The 17441-nt window shown below is 36.6% G+C and overlaps 1 protein-coding gene across 7 annotated transcripts in view; it reads right to left on the reverse strand.

The window, feature by feature from the left end:
• Positions 1–17441, reverse strand: part of RIC8B (RIC8 guanine nucleotide exchange factor B) — a 102899-nt gene that overhangs the window by 43215 nt on the left and 42243 nt on the right. For all 7 annotated transcript variants that reach the window (XR_005795315.1, XM_040491001.1, XM_040491005.1 and 4 more), the window contains exon 4: positions 7834–7928. Coding sequence is in view for 6 of the 7 variants with exons in the window: in XM_040491001.1 (XP_040346935.1) it covers positions 7834–7928 (95 nt within the window). In the remaining variant the exon portion in view is untranslated. The remainder of the gene's footprint in view (positions 1–7833; positions 7929–17441) is intronic.

The following is a 17441-nucleotide window of genomic DNA, read 5'->3' on the forward strand; positions in this document are numbered from 1 at the left end:
TAGCCTTAGCAAGTGGAAAGCTAGAGTTGCCATAAACTGAAATGGGAAGTGCTGCAGGAGAAGCAGCTTTTTAGGGGAACATTAAGAGTTTAATTTTGGATATGTTAAGTTTGGGTTATCTATTCGACTTCCAAGTGGAGATGTTGATAGGAAGTTAGCTGTAAGAGTCTGGAGTCCATGGAGGGAGATCTGGATTAGAGATAGACAGTGAGGAGTTTTAGCATGTGGATGATGTTTAAAGATAAAAGATGGGATCAGATCAGTGAGGGAATGAGTGTGGACTGAAAAGACTTTGAGGGCTGAACCTGGGCCACTCTGTTGTCTGAGGCTGAGTTGAGGAACTTACAATTAGTGAGGTAGGAGGAAAACCAAGATAGTTTGGTGTCCTGGAAGAAAGTATATTAGCAAGAACGGAGCAACCACCCTGTCAAATGATGTGGACAAACAAGCAAGATGACAAATGACAAATGTCCATTGGATTAGCACCACAGAAGTCACTAAGAGCCATTCCAGTTGAGCAGTGGAACTAAAGCATGAGTTGACCAAATTCAAGAAAGAACAGTAGAGGAACCAGAGAGTCCACGACTGGAGGACTTTTGCTGTAAAGAGCAAGAGAAGACTGGAGTAGCAGCGGGTGAGAAGTGTCAAGAAAACATTGGATAAGATATGGATGGAAAGACCCCTGTATGCTGCTCTCCGCAAAGCATATCTTTTTAACACACAGCAACCTAGTCACTGTTCTCTAAATGTGCCATAGAGACATACTCATTTCTGTATTTGACCATGTTTTCTCTTGCCTAGAATGTTCTCATTCTTTAAGACTAGCTCAAACTTCCCTTCATTCTCAACAAATATTTACTATGCCTACTATGCTAGGTGCTAAGTATACAGTATAAAGCAAAGGATAATGCCTCTAAAGGAGGGGCCTTAATAGGCAATGAAACCAGAAAAGTACATGTATGTGTGCATGGAGTGGGGCAGGAGTGTCATAAAGGGGATTGCCATGAGATGCATGTTATGGCCAGATGGGTTACTGGTGACCTTAAACCGGAGTTATTCTGGCAAAGAGGAAGGTGCAGAAGCCAGGGAAACAGATTTCCCTGATAAGGCTACAGATCATTAATAAGTGCAAAATAACAATAGAAGTTTGCTCTGAAACATAAAGACAGAGGGGAACCCTGAGGGGATTCTAAACAGAGATTTGCTTTTCAAGAAACAACTCTTGCATGCAGTAGACAGGACGGACCAATCTGTTGGGTTAGTAAAACTGTCCCACAAGACTGAGCAGCCTGAGTTTAGAAGTGGAGAAGGTGGGTGGTCTGACAGATCTGGGGTTGGGTGCTTCAAGACTGGCAGGACATGAAAATGAAGGTGTACAGACAGGTTGAAATGATGAACCAATGCTTCAGAATAGAGAGAGAAGAAAGTAAGCCTCTGGGGGCTTATAGGTAGAAGAAAAAGGAATAACCAGGAGACCAGAGGTCTGGATGAGGATGGAGAATAGGTACAGTATAAGTAAGAAAGACTTTCTTCATCATGCTAGACCACAGTGAGCTTGTCTTTAAACTCTATTAGCAGTTATTATTTGGATAATTAATTCACTGGAATACTACTCAAAATCTTGTGATAGCTCTTCTATTATGGTCTTGAATTGTTATTTAACTTTTCCTAATATTTATGTCTTGTCACCTCATTTAGACTCTATGTTCCTCCAGAGTATGCACTGTGGAGATCTTCAAGCACCTAGCATGGTGCTCGGTGATAGTTCAGAAAATATCTGTTCACCTACATAAGTGTTATTCACAGTAAGAAGTTAAAGAGCTAGGAGGTTTAATAGCAAAAAATAAAATAAAATAAGACCCCCTTTCCCTGATCTCTCCAAAGTAAACTCTCTTGTTTTCTGCATTCCTACATAAGCTTGCTCGTGTCTGATGCAGCACTCATCAAAATAACTGCACTTATTTACTTACATGTCTGTTTTACCCCTAGTTGGTGAAGCCCTGGAGAACACAGATTGTACTGTATTCATCTTTGTTGTCCAGGAGTTCAACATAGTGCCTATCATATAGTAAGGGCTCAGTTAAAAAATATAAGCCAAAATGAAATCAAATTTTCAAACTTCTAAAAACAATCTTTATTGAAGTATAATTGAAATACAATGTTACATTAGTTTCAGGTATACAACAGTGATTCAACAATTCTGTTACTCAGTGCTCACCAGGATAAGTGTAGTTAGCACCTGTCACTAAACAACATTATTACAGTATTATTGACTATATTCCCTATGTTGTACTTTTCATCACTGTGACTTATTTATTTTATAACTGGAAGTCTGTGGCTCTTAATCTCCTTCACCTATTTTACCCATTCCCCCATCTTCTCTCCCCTCAATTTTCAAACATTTATTGAAAGTCAGCCACGGGTAAGGCATTATGCCTAGCTAATGCTGTGGTGGTAATCGTTTTGTAATGTAAGTGTATCAAAGCAACACCACTGTGCACCTTCAACAATGTTATATGTCAATTATAGCTCAATAAAGCTGGAAAAAAAGGCATATGCTTAGCATTGTAATAAGATATCATTAGGTACTTCAATATGTGAGATAAAATAAATTGGTCTAAACAAAGAAACAACAACATGGGGCACCTGGGTGGTTCAGTCAGTTAAGTGTCTGACTTGATTTCAACTCAGGTCATCATCTCATTGTTCATGAGATCAAGTCCCACGTTGGGCTCTGTGCTGACAGTGTACAGCCTGCTTGAGATTCTCCCTCTCCCTCTCTCCGCCCCTCCCTCACTCATGCTCATTCTCTCTCATAATAAATAAATAAACTTTAAAATAAACAAAGAAACAAAAAAGGCAGGGAGGTAATCACTACTTTTAAAAGACACACCATGGACTACTACATGGCAATGAGAAAGAATGAAATATGGCCTTTTGTAGCAACGTGGATGGAACTGGAGAGTGTTATGCTAAGTGAAATAAGCCATACAGAGAAAGACAGATACCATATGTTTTCACTCTTATGTGGATCCTGAGAAACTTAACAGAAGTTCATGGGGGAGGGGAAGAAAAAAAAAAGAGATTAGAGAGGGAAGGAGCCAAAGCATAAGAGACTCTTAAAAACTGATAACAAACTGAGGGTTGATGGGGGGTGGGAGGGAGGGGTGGGTCGGTGATGGGTATTGAGGAGGGCACTTTTTGGGATGAGCACTGGGTGTTGTATGGAAACCAATTTGACAATAAATTTCATATTTATAAAAAAAAAACAAAACAAATAACAGATCAAAGTTTAATTGCTTGTTTGAAATGTACCAGTAGAACTGGTAGTATATTTCACACCAATAAAATAACATAACAATAAATTGAAAAAAAAATAAAAAATACACCAGCTCTTTGGGTTCAAAAAAAAAGAGAGAGAGAGAAAGCATTTTGTAGATGCCAGCATGCTAACTGAAAGAAATTAGACGGAGAGGTTAAAAGAAATTAAATCAGATCTGGTCCTTCCCTCCCCTCTCCTCTCCTCAACTATCCAGCATTTAGGCCAGCCCCATCTTCCCCCTTCTAAAATAAAATGAAACCACAACCACATCCACATGCAACTGTTTTTGGCTGTTTATGTATAAGCTTGCTGATTATGGACAAGAGGGCTGAAAATACGTTCAGGAAGATAGCAGAGAAGAACAGAATTAGGATGTGTTCTTTAAAGTAGCAAAAAAGATGGCTCGAACCAACAATTTACTTGTTACTTTAAGTATAGACAAGAGGAAATGAAATAGAATAAATAGATTTTTAAAGCTATCTCACAAGCTGATTAGTGGAAATAAAGGTTAAGGTCAGCTGTCCGTGTGAGCTAACTCATTTTATCTCAATGTCCCTGTCCTCTTCATTGCTCTGGGGGTGGGGAAAAAAAGGGCACTGTCTTACAGAGACAGCACATCAGAAAAAGCTGTTGCCAAGGTATTTTTTTACTCACTTGTTTCCTGGAGGAGCCTAGTAGGCTCATGACACGTATGTATGATAGAAAAGCTTAGATGATTGGAAAATAGATTTCTCTACATAATCACAGGATATACACAGAAATAAGTTCCTAAACAAAATATCAAAATCAAAAACCAATTTTTATTTTTTTTAAAGATTTTTTTTTTCAACGTTTATTTATTTTTGGGACAGAGAGAGACAGAGCATGAACGGGGGAGGGGCAGAGAGAGAGGGAGACACAGAATCTGAAACAGGCTCCAGGCTCTGAGCCATCAGCCCAGAGCCTGACGCGGGGCTCAAACTCACGGACCGCGAGATCGTGACCTGGCTGAAGTCGGACGCTTAACCGACTGCGCCACCCAGGCGCCCCCAAAAACCAATTTTTAAAAGTTGGAAGAGATCTGGAACTAAATATTGGTTCTAAAAGCCAGTATGCTTATTACAATAATAGTTACAGAAGTGGCAGTGGCAGCCTTCCCACCTGCCAAGTGCTTCCTCAGTGCCAGGGACAATAGCTCTTTATTAATTTCTTATTGAATCATTACTACAACTCTTTGAGTTTGATGATAGTGCATAATCACATACTATTCAGGTTTACCTATTTCATCATATTTGTCCTTAAATCGAAGTGTCAAAAAGAAAAAGAAAAAAACAAACTTAGAAAATAACTTAAAAACTGAAACAAAATATTACTTTGAAAAACATTCTGATTTTTTTGTTTTAACTTTGCCTTAAACACACACACGATTTTCATGGCCACTACAAATAAGCAGAATTTAGTAGGTATTACAATTCTAGTCAGTTTCCTAAAATAGCTCTTTGAGGTTAAAGCAATTTTCTCTGTATTTAAATGGCTTAGCCTAGAGTCATTATTCTCCAATGATACTAATCACTTTAATTCTGATTAAAGGGACATGCAGGGCCTTTCCAGATAAACTGTCAAGTCAGCCACAACCTCAATCTCCTGGGAAAGCCTCTGAGAAACTCCTATATCCTGTTTGTGGCTCTAGGGATATCCCTTCTTATTTACAGTGTACCTAATAGAAATTTATCAAAGCAACTTTTAAGATAAAATCAAATTTAAAGAAAAGTATCTTTAAAATTTATTCAAGAATAAATATTTTTTTTTTTTTTTTAATTTTTTTTTTCAACGTTTATTTATTTTTGGGACAGAGAGAGACAGAGCATGAACGGGGGAGGGGCAGAGAGAGAGGGAGACACAGAATCGGAAACAGGCTCCAGGCTCTGAGCCATCAGCCCAGAGCCCGACGCGGGGCTCGAACTCACGGACCGCGAGATCGTGACCTGGCTGAAGTCGGACGCTTAACCGACTGCGCCACCCAGGCGCCCCCAAGAATAAATATTTAAAGCAAATAATATCATTAGGAAAATAAAGAAATCTAATTACTTTTTAAAAATTCTGATTTTTAAAACTTCTCTTCTTGCTCTCTTTTGACAAATACTGGGTGCTGTGTTAAAATATTAAATTTATCAGGGGCAGTTGGGTGGCTCAGTCAGTTAAACGTCCAACTCTTGATCACATGGTCATGGGATGGAGCCCCGAGTTAGTCTCTGTGTCGCCAGCATGGAGCCTGCTTGGGATTCTCTCTCTCCTCCTCTTTCTCTGCCCCTCCCCCACTTACGCACATGTGTGCTCTCACATCTAAAAACAAATAAATAAACATTTAAAAAAATATATTAAATTTATCAGAGAAATCTTTGGCAATGTTTTTGTAACTAGTGTAACAATTCCCCACTTTCTCCTCACATTCTTTTCCCTTTAAGTTTATTTATTTTGAGAGACAGAGAGGAAGGGGCAGAGAGAGAGAGGGAGAGAGAGAATCCTAAGCAGGCCCCTTGCTGTCACCACAGAGCCCTACGCAGGGCTCATTCTTATGAAATGTGAGATCATGACCTCAGCTGAAATCAGAGTCAGCCACTAAACTGACTGTGCCACCCAGGCACCTCTCTCTTCACATTCTTGTATGAATACCATTTAACTTATAATATGTGATTTCAAAAAAAAAAGCCACCAATTTACTCCTGGGCTTTCTATAAATCCATTTTTTTTAAGTTTTAGTATCTACAGTGTCTCTTGATTATGAAAAAAATTATAGTAAGTCAAAAACGCTTAATAAAATCTTTTTAGTGGTTATGATTTTTGCACTTAATCTCATTATTTTTTTAATGTTTTTATTTTATTTTTGAGAGAGAGAGAGAGAGAGAGAGAGAGACAGAGTGTGAGTGGGGGAGGGGCAGAAAGAGAGGGAGACACAGAATCCAAAGCAGGCTCCAGGCTGTCAGCACACAGCCTGACGCGGGACTTGAACCCACAAACCGTGAGATCATGACCTAAGCCGAAGTTGGACGCTCAACCGACTGAGCCATCCAGGTGCCCTAATGTGATTATTTTTTAAAGGCACTGACTCAAAAAAATTAAAGGAACTTTTGATCTCTAGCTGAAGGAAAAAAAAATCACACTTTTTAACTGTGAAGAAAATAATCTTTTGAGGTTTGCAGGGTGGGGTACATAAAGATAACCTACCAATAAACTCAGCATAATATCAAATAATAAATTGCTGATCATAACTAAAATAATATGAATTTGATTAAAAAATAACAAAGTTACGTTTCATTTTTACACTCTGGTTGTGTTTCTATTAAGTTTTACTTAAGCCATATTTTGGAAAAAAGAATACTGTAAATGCTCAAAAGCTATGAAGAACCCAATTTTAAGTTTATTTGTAAAAGAGAGTTAACACCAAAGTTATTTGTTTGCAGATTTGAATTTATTGGAGTTGTTTAAAATGCCATTTATATTCTTAAAGAATAAAGCACCCTAAGCAGTCTTATGTTAAAATTGTAAGTGTTGTTAATACAAATCTGATCTAGAATAGAAAGTAAAAGAAGGAGAAAAATGTATTAACTCAGTTCTCAGAGAATGATACATTTTAGTAGCTGTCCATTAATAGCTCCAACAGGCAAGACACAAAACTTGAACTATTTTTTATATATTAATACTTGAGACTATGACCCAATTCTTATAATGGGTTTTTAAAATTTAATTAATCCATATTGCTTAAGATACACTTTTTGGTAAATACTCTTACAATGAAATTAGTGGAAACATTAGTTTGAGTGTAGTAATTAAAAGCAGGGTTCAAATACAAGCTCTGTCACTTAATAGAGCTGTGTGATCGCAGAGAAATTGCTTAATCTTTCTATGCCCCAATTTCATCATCTATTGAAAGGGAAAAATAGTACCCACTTGATAAGGCTGGTGTGCTGATTAAAAGAAGTTAATCTTTATAAAGCACTTAGCATAATGTCACATATAGTATTCAATAACTTAAAAAAATTTTTTTTAATGTTTATTTTTTTTGAGAGAGAGAGAGAGAGAGAGAGAGAGAGAGAGAGACAGAGCGTGAACAAGGAAGGGGCAGAGGTAGGAGGGAGACACAGAATCTGAAGCAGGCTCCAGGCTCCAAGCTGTCAACACAGAGCCCGACATGGGGCTTGAACTCATGAACTGTGAGATCATGAGCTGAGCTGAGACGGGCACTTAACCGACTGAGCCACACAGGTGCCCCATTATTCAATAACTATTGAACTGTGCTATTATTACTGTTGTTTTGGGTTTTATTGTTGAATGCAACAAATGCCAAACTGTCTCCAAAGGGGACAGAATGAAAATTTGTCATCAGGGCATGGTAGTGATTTCTGACTTACCGGTTACTTGATTCACTAGAATATTTTCACTTTCCTGTGCTCATAACAACTAAAATTAGAAGCATAAAAACATCGAGAATTGATGATGTCCTTTACTGAGATATCAACACAGAAGTTACCTACCTGTGCAGCTCTTCTGTTTTGTCTTCAGTTGGACCTACGATTAGTAAACAATGGCGAAGGACAGCTGCCATGACACGGAACTGATGAGAATCACTCTACAGCAAATAAAAAAGACAAGAGGAAAAATTGGGGATTGAATGTTTTAGTGAAGGAGTCTGGTGTATTCCTGCATCCCTGGGAGCCATCTTATGGACCATTTGTCCCCCTAAACAGTCATTCTTATATCATAAATAATAGAAGTCAGGACACTGTAGACAAAATTCTCAATACTAAGTTAATAGTTACTGTCTTACATGAACAGCCACCTCCAGAAGTGGCTGAAAACCAGAAGATGCTGACCTAGCCACTCCCTTTATGGCATGTCAGGCAAAGAGAGACAAGATCAACAGCCATGCAATTCCTACTCTCTTTTACCTTAAGACTCAATTCACCTGAGGATCTTTTCCATTTTCAGAAAGTCTATAGATTCTTTTGATAGTATACTGTTAGAGTTTACTAGTGGTTATAAAAGTTCAAACAGATGTAATGCTATCAGATATTTTAACAGTGGGCTGTACATACTTAACTGCCTAATTTCTTATTTCAAAAGCAATAAATTAAAAGGTAAAATCTGTCAACTTCATTAATGAGTCTTCTTAATCTCCTAGTTCCCCCAAATCTTGCTAGTTCCCCCAGAATTACCAGTAAGTGATGAAAAACAAGTGATCTGAGTTTAATCTCCTATTTTTCCAATGTTTACTCATTGTTATTAAAGACACAGAGAGAGTCAGAGGGAAGAAGGCAAGCAGTAGGAAATAAGCTAAGTTTTGAATAATCCCTTAGTTTACCTCCTCTTCTTTTAGAGATTTTGGGCCTCTTCTTGAGATTTGGGGCCATTATAATTTCTTTAATTACCTGCATCAAGGTCATATCTCTCTGCTTCCAGATTTTTAGTAACTAAGAAGACATGTAAAATAAATGATAATTATAATAGAGATCCTGCATATGCTATACTTCAGGAAGTCTCCGATTACTTCAAAAACTATTTAAAAATTTAAAAACTTTATTAAAAATGTTTTAAATCTAAAAACTTCAGTTTTACATATAATCTCAAGTCTATATAAAGTGAAATATACTTAAATATTATACATATATTCATATATATAACTCAGCCCTCTGAGATGATGTCTCCTATAAGATCTAACAAACAATAGAGCACAACTGCATTACTCATAATGCAGATGACAGTATTTTAAGCCAAACACCATCATATGTTCATTTGGAAGAGATGAAGGCCTCAGTAGCATAATGGTAAAAAAGCACTTCACTTGGAGTCTGGAGTCTAGGCTGTGACCTTAGACAAGTCATACAGATTCTCTGAGCCAAAGTTTCCCCACACATATCTCCACAAATATGAGACTGGTAGGGTTATAAAAGGATTAAAGAGGATGATACACATGGAAGTGCTTAGTACTTGGAATGAAACATTTGAAGGTGACTGGAAAGGATGAGGGAAGAAGGAAACAAAAGGTAAGTAAGACTGATAGAGCTGAAATGAGTGATAGTAAAATAATCATGTGTTGGGGAAGGAATAGAGAAAAGGGGAGGGGGGTCGGTAGAATGTCAGAGACACCAGGACTGGTAGGGTTGAAACGAACGCTGTCCCATTCACTGTCCATTTTCAAATGCCTGGATCAAAATTCTCTAATATGTAAATATGCTTTTGCTTACCCCAAATTACATGAAGCACAGGAAACACATGTAAAATTCTTCCATTTCTTAATTCTTAATAAGATCATATTTTCCTCGGTTTTGAAAATTAACTAGGAATGCACTTCCTTTCAAAGAAGATTTTCCTTTATTCTAGATATCACAATCATTTCTTCTCATGCTGATGTTGACAAGCCTCTTGCAAAACTATCCATTGTGGTCTTTCTATTTGCAACTGTAAACCAAAATCCTACTTCTTTCCATCCCATTTCCTCCTGTCCCAACTTTTATAACGCCAATTCCCAAGTTGTACCTATATCCTCAATGTCCTCTTTTACTATAAATCCACTAAATTCCCTTTCTCTACTCAAAACAACTGTCAAATCCCTGGATTGTTGTTTCCAATCTCAGCATCACTGATTCCTTTTCATATTCCAGATCTCAGCTAAAATATTTCATTAGAAAAGACCATTAGAAAGACCATTTCATTAGAAAAGACCTACTTAGACCATATCTAAGTAGGTTTCTTCTTTCATTATTTTCTATCGCTGTATCTTGTTATGATTCCTTTCATAAAATCATTAATTTGTAATGCCACATTTTTTTACATACTGGCACTATCCATTGTTTTCTCCAGTACTCTATTACCTTTACAAGTTTAGAGTGCATGTGCTTAGTAGATGTTCAATAATTTTTAATGTAAATGGTAAGTAAAACAAAAAAAAAGTCCCAGTCATAAGTGGGCAGCCAGATAAATTTTCATAAAATGAGCACATCCATATAACCAGCACAAAAATGATCCAACACTAAGATTAAGAACTCCAGAATTGGCCTCTTCAAATGACAATCTCCTGATCCTCAAGGGTAATCTGAATGTCTAACATTGCGGGTTAGTGATTTTTTGTTTTCACTGAATTTTACTTAAATGATATCATAAAATATAGACCCTTTGTGTATGGTTGTGAGATTCTTTCAGGTTGTCATGTGTATTTAGGTGCAGTGTGTTCATTTTCATCACTTGAGAGCAGTAATATTTGAGATGTAGTCTGTGGATCACTGCTGGTCCGCACCCTGTTTGCCACTGATCTGCAGTGTCATGAGTGCAGAAGGTGTGAGCATTTAGGAACTTTTCCAGTTTGACATTGTGTGTAATATTGCACTATACAAGAATTTCATTCTGAAAGCAAGGGCAAAAAATCTGATCCTTCACCAATTTGGTTAAGAAAGCACTGCTAAATACAATGAATATATCACAATTTACTTATCCATCCTACTCTTGATGGGCACTTGGATTGTTTCCAGTTTGGGACTACATTGAAGAGTACTGCTGTGAATGTACTTTCTTACATTTCATTTGCTGCATCACAGGTCATATACATATGTCAAACTTCAGAATATACTGCCAAATAGTGTTTCAAAGTGTTTATACCAATTTATACTCTCACTAGTTGTTCTACAGTTGTGTCAACACTTGGTATTGTCAGTCTTTTAAAATTCAGTCATTCTTGTGGGTGTGCAGTGGTCTCATAGTTTTATTATGCATTGCCCTGATAACTAAGGAGTTTTCATGTAACTACTGGTCATTTGGATAGCTCTTTTGTGAAGTGCCTGTTCAAGCCTTTTGACTATTTTCCTACTGGGTTGACTGACTTTATTTGTATGGATTTTAATGTATTTGGGATACAATCCTTTATTTATAGATGTGTTGCAAATATCTTCTCCCATTTGGTGGCCTGCTTTTTTTACTTTCTTCTCTTGATGAGTTCATTTTAATGAAGACCAATTTGTCAACTTTTGCTTTAAGATTTGGTTTTTATTTTGTCCTATTTTAGAAATCTTTGCTACTTAAGAAATGTTTGACTTGTTTAGGATAAAGTCATGAATATAATCTGTTTTCTTCTAAAAGCTTTATTATTTTACCTTTTTTAATATTAAGGTCCTTATCCATCTCAAATTAATGTTCTATGTATGGTATAAGGTAGGGACTTAAATTTGTTTTTCCGGATGCCTGGGTGGCACAGTCGGTTAAGCGTCCGACTTCAGCTCATGTCATAATCTCACAGTCTGTGAGTTCAAGCCCCGCATTAGGCTCTGTGCTGACAGCGCAGAGTCTGGAGCCTGCTTCAGATTCTGTCTCCCTCTCTCTCTGCCCCTCCCCCACTCATGCTCTGTCTCTCTCAAAAATAAACATTAAAAATAAAATAAAATAAATTCGTTTTTCTTCCATACAGCCTTTCAATTGATCCAGGGCAACTTATTAAAAAGCCCACTTTTCCCCCACTGCACTTCAGTGTTACCTGTATCATAAACCAGTTGACTGTATATGTGTAGGTTTATTTCGAGACTCTTTATTCTATTCCATTAGTCTATGTCTCAATAAATATTGGTTAAATGAGTGTTATCATTAAGAAGTCTTATTTAACAAAGGTTAGAATGGATACTATACTATTAGTCTGCTATGTGACTTTCCGTAAGTAATTTAAACACTCTGATCTTTCGTGTCTCCATGTGTTAAATGTAGTTAATGCTGCTGTATCACAAGGATGCTGGAAAGGTTAAATATAACTGTTCTTTATAAAACATTATACAAATACAGTTTATATAACTATAATTTACTTGCTTCATCTTAATTTTGGTATCTTTAAGACATCAATATTCTCTCCTCTGAAATCATATTATCTCCAAAGATTGAGAAGAAAAAAGTCACCAAGGACAAAGGGAGGAGGAAGAGAGAGAAAGCAAATAGGCTTGTTGTGATAGTGGACATCAAAGTGAGATAACAACACTCAATTAAAAGGTAGATAAAAACTCAGAAAATTCTTTGGGATCTCTATACAGGCTTCACTTCTTAATTAAAGATTCTACTACGGTCCTGTTGCTTTTTCGTTCTGTGCAAACTGTGGAAGATCTCACTTTTATTTGTTAAAGGTGTCAGTTTCCTCACATCTTTTCATTCAAAGTGTCAACTGATGTAAACAATGCCTGAGAAAGTCTGAAGGGAGAATACTGCTCACCAACCAGTCCTGATCTGGTATTGTTACCCCAGGATAGTTCTAATTTCTTCAAGAAGGTTTAGGAAACGTGTCCTGTGAAAATTTAATTTCAATCCTATAAAAAGTGAAACAGACACTCAGACACAGACACACACATACACACATGCACACATACAAATGTATGCATGCTTACCTAGAAATATAGCTGTATCTCAGGTAGCATTTTACCCTATGTTTTACCCTATTCCTTTTGCTTACCTCTACCATGGTTATTTGTCCTACTAAACTGTGTATATTTAAAAATCTCTATCTCTTTACAGGTAAAGATTATGTATTTTACCTCTGCATCTTTTGCATCTAACATGGTGACGGGCATAAAATAATCAATGCTTTTTTGAATTAATTTGCAAGGGGAGATATAAATGTTATAAAATAGATAGTGTTAACTCTAAAAAGGCTAGAAATTACTGCTGTAAATAATGTTATTAAATGTTTTAGGCTCCTAGAGAATTTTCTAAAAGCTTTGAAAATTTAAAAGGTACCATATATTTTTCCTCCCTCCCTGCTAACTTTGGGCTTTTTCTCCTATGTATTTCTGTATATCACATTTTATTTTTCATTAAACAAAAATTTGCTGAAAGTCTACTCTGTACTGGGTATGTTGCTAGCAGAAAGACTATCTCAGGGAGGTCAGACATACCCTCAATGATCTAGAACATATGGCATTTGAAACATCTCTGCATTACTGAGGTGATTCTTTCCTGTTTTTAAACATATAGAAAATATAGAGAAGAATAGTATGTAACAAACAGTCGTATATTTATCTATGTTTATGTGTCTGATTTTCCTGTTAATCTTTTAGTTCTTTGAAGGCAGTGATGATTTCTTCATCTTGCATCTTGTATACCCAACATAGAATTTGGCACATACTGGGCACTCAATGTCTACTCAAAAATGATTCAGAAAAAAAAAAAAAAAAAAACCAAGAAAAAAACCCAAAACAAACAAACAAGCATGACACAGCTTGAAGCTTTTTAAATTAATATTATGTCCTTTTCCCATATTTCCTTTAAAGTCTCTTAAATAATTATGGAACTAACCTCTTCTATGACAGTGTGACATTCCCAATTAACTTCTATGGACATTCACTGTTTTCTGTCACTCTAATACATCCTTTGACCACACAGATAGTGGTACTACTTCCCTGCTTGCACTTGGGTGTCTGGCTCTAACATGTTTGTTGGTCCTTATGTTTTCTCATTACATTGCACTGATGACCTGGGAAGCAGTGCAGAGGGAAAGTGTGCTAAGTAAGGGATTTCCAGAATAACATGCTTTCCTCCAACAAAGAGATTTAGCAAAAGTGTTAAAACAGGAGGAAGACAAGACCATTTCATTTAACTTTTCTAGAACTGACTTCAGGTCCTGCTAAAGGAGTCTTTTGACCTCTTAAACATACTATCTTTAGGAAAGGGAGAGAATGAGAAAGGGAGGGAAAGAGGAAGGAAGTGAGGAAGACAGATGGACACCGTGTGGAAATAAGGCCAACTACTGAATAGAAAGGAATCTTCAGATTCCTGATGGTATCAGCAGGCAGGCAGGAATTTAACACATGAACCTAAAATGAACAAATGGCACTAATCTGCTAAACCTCAAGAAAAACCTAGTCATTAATTTTCTGTTTTTAATGAATTGTAAGTGAACAGTGATAGAAATACCTACTAAAACAGTTAAAACCAAAACCAAACATCTGTATTTTCTCTAACGGTTGAGCTGTGGTCATAAAGATCTTTAAAGGTGCAATCCCCAGGGTTTGGAAAGGTATTAACTAGCACTAATCTTCTGAAGGTCAATTTGACAATACATATTAACAACCCTTAGGGTTTAAAAAAAAAAAAATCCTTTGACCCAACAATTTTAGGAATTTATCTACAAAATTTTACAATAAGAAAATTCACTGTGTTACTATTTACAATAGTAAACAACTGCAAACAATCTAAATGCCTACTCATAGGGAATTTGTTAAAGGTTGATAAATCCTTATGAAGGAATACTCAAGTATAAATATACCTATTAAATATAAAATTACTTATGAAGGGTATTCCTTCATAAGGATTTATGAATCTTTAACAGGAAAATAAACTGGTACATTATTTTTTGGTTGCAGAACTCTTTTTATCCCCAAATGATATCCAGTTATAACTTAAATTTATTTTAAAAAATTGTTTTTAATTTTTTTCATTTTATTTAGAGAGAGAGAGAGCACGAGTGGGGAAGAGGAGCAGAGGGAGGGAGGGAGAGAGAGAGAGGGAGAGAGAGAGAGAGAGGGAGAGAGAGAGAGAGAGGGAGAAAGAGAGAAAGAGAGAGAGAGAGAATCCTAAGCAGGCTCCACACTGAGCGCGGGGCTTGATCTCACAACCCTGGGATCATAACCTGAGTGCTCAACCAACTGTGCCACCCAGGTGCCCTTCAACCTAAATATAAATAGAAAAAAACAACAGCAACAATCAAAGATACTCTTTTGAAAGTGAGGGTGGGGAACCTGGAACGCTGTCCACTCATCATCAGAGGCTACCCCTAGGAACTTTATGGCTTCAGGGAACATTTTGAAAACTACTACTCTTCAAGAACATTTACTGAGGAAAAAAAGATTATAAAATTACTGCATTTTTGTAAAAAGAAATTATACATGTTTATATTTATATATTCTACAATGAAGAATAGTTAGAAAGATATACGTTAAAACACAAACAGTGCTTATCTTTGAGTGGTAAGCTTATAGGTGATTTGTACTTATTGCTCATATGCAATTTTCCTCTAGATCTACTACAATGAGCATGCATTTTGATTAAAAGAAAATAATATTAGTTATTTTTAACACTGTATTTTAAAATTGGATTCTTCTGTAAGAAGTAAGTTTTTATTATCCCTTTATTTCAGTTGGTATTTAAGGTACTAACAATTCTTTAGGTGCTTGCTCAACTGGAGAAAGATGCCATGCATCTGACAATCAAGGAATTATTAAAATGCAAGTAAATGGGGGCACCTGGGTTGCTCAGTCGGTTAAGTGTCCAACTTTTGATCTCAGCTCAGGTCACGACCTCACAGATCAAGCCTCGTGTCAGGCTCTGTGCTGACAGTGCAGAGTCTGCTTGGGATTCTCTCTCCCTCTCTCTCTGCCCCTCCCCCCACATATCTCTCAAAATAAATAAATAAACTTTAAAAAAAAATCTAAGTAAATGGACTCTTATCGGCAAGTTTCTCTGCAACTTTATTATAGACTTTCTTTATGCTAAGTTGTGGGTACCTCCCTAAAAGGTACTCTATGTTCTGATTTCAGGGAAACATCCATCTCCCCAATCTTCAAACAGCTTTATCATTCTCAGTCTTCCTATCTCAGGAGACACCTTCATGGTCTTCTCTGTGCTAAGTATTTTCAATCATGAATGCACGGTTTCTCTCCTAGCACTTAACACAATTTGAATTATATATTTGTTTACTTACTACCTGTCTCACCAACAAAACTGAAGGCAGAGACTAGGTCTATTATTTGCCAACATATTACACATGCCAGCATGATACCCTGTAACTGGCCATAAATATTTATTGACTAACTGAATGATTGACTAAATGTTTGCTAAAATTTGAATTTGGAGACCCACAGAGATTCAACTGGTTTAAAAATAACCTTTCCCACACTCCTGCCTAAATGGGTTGCCAAGATCCTACTTTCACTACTGTTTAAATTTCTGATAACTTCAGTAATAGCCCAGACTAACATTAACTGGGCACATTTTATAACAGCTTCATCTACTGAACCACAACTCACAAGAAGCCCTTCATCTGCTGAGAAGCCTGCTTCAGGACTACTGATCCTTTCTCATGTATCTTTCGGAAAATAAACTTTCTATGCCACAGAATGAGTATTTGCTGCTTCAAAATCTTCTAAGGCTTCTTCCAGCCCCACTATTGCTTCTAACTGAAGCACACTCATGAGGGCTAATCTCAATTTACTGATACATGTTACATGTCATTCCATACATATACTGATAAGCAGTCATTGACTTATACACCCTTTTGTTGGGAATCTGAACAGTGTGAACTACTATTTTGGGCACAATTTAAATAACAGGGCCTCCCAACAATGAAAAACCAACAGTCTCAGAAGAGCTCTTGCAACTAAATGGAGAACTTAAAAACACCAAAACAAACAGCGTAAGAAAAATAACCATAGAAGGTACCAAATAAGCATAGAGACATAATATTTTAAATACTTCCAAATATTTGGTTTCAAAGCATAAATGGAGCATGTGGGCTTTCCACATGTTTTCCTGCCAGTCTCAGGAAAAACTGACCATACTACAGTCATCTAAAACAGCTGTTAGGACTGATCTTCAAATATTTGGTTTCAAAATATAGACCTATTTGCACTTTAAAACTCAGATGCCTGCATTCTCCCACTATAGCACTGCACTGAGATAATCTTCTCAAAGTAGGTTGCTGGCAAAAACAGATCGGTATTCATGGTGAGAACTGTTTCAAATGGACACAGCAAAATGTTAGCCCTAGGTCCTAAAGTCAATTGTCAGAAAAGATAATTTGCTCTGGCACCAACATACTGCATTTCTTTCTTCTTTTCTTTTCTTTCTTTTTAAAGCAGGGGCTCAATTTCACGCATTATTTAAGGTTAAATAGGGTAAACGTGAAATGTTGAGATTCTAGAAGCAAGGAAAAAAGTTTGTCTACTTCATTTACAATTGTCTTCTTCCTTAAACTAACTTTCTTGTTTAGCATATTGTTCTTGTGGGTACTTAGATATAAACTATCAAATCTGCCTCACTTTTGGGCTGCTGTATGGTCCAAGCCACAGAAAAGGATCTTAGTCTAGAAAAAAACCTTTCTCACACATTAGTGTAATTACATTTG

This window comes from Herpailurus yagouaroundi, unplaced genomic scaffold (assembly GCF_014898765.1).
Source record: "Herpailurus yagouaroundi ecotype Mexico unplaced genomic scaffold, PumYag 182, whole genome shotgun sequence".
Classification (NCBI taxonomy): domain Eukaryota; kingdom Metazoa; phylum Chordata; class Mammalia; order Carnivora; family Felidae; genus Herpailurus; species Herpailurus yagouaroundi.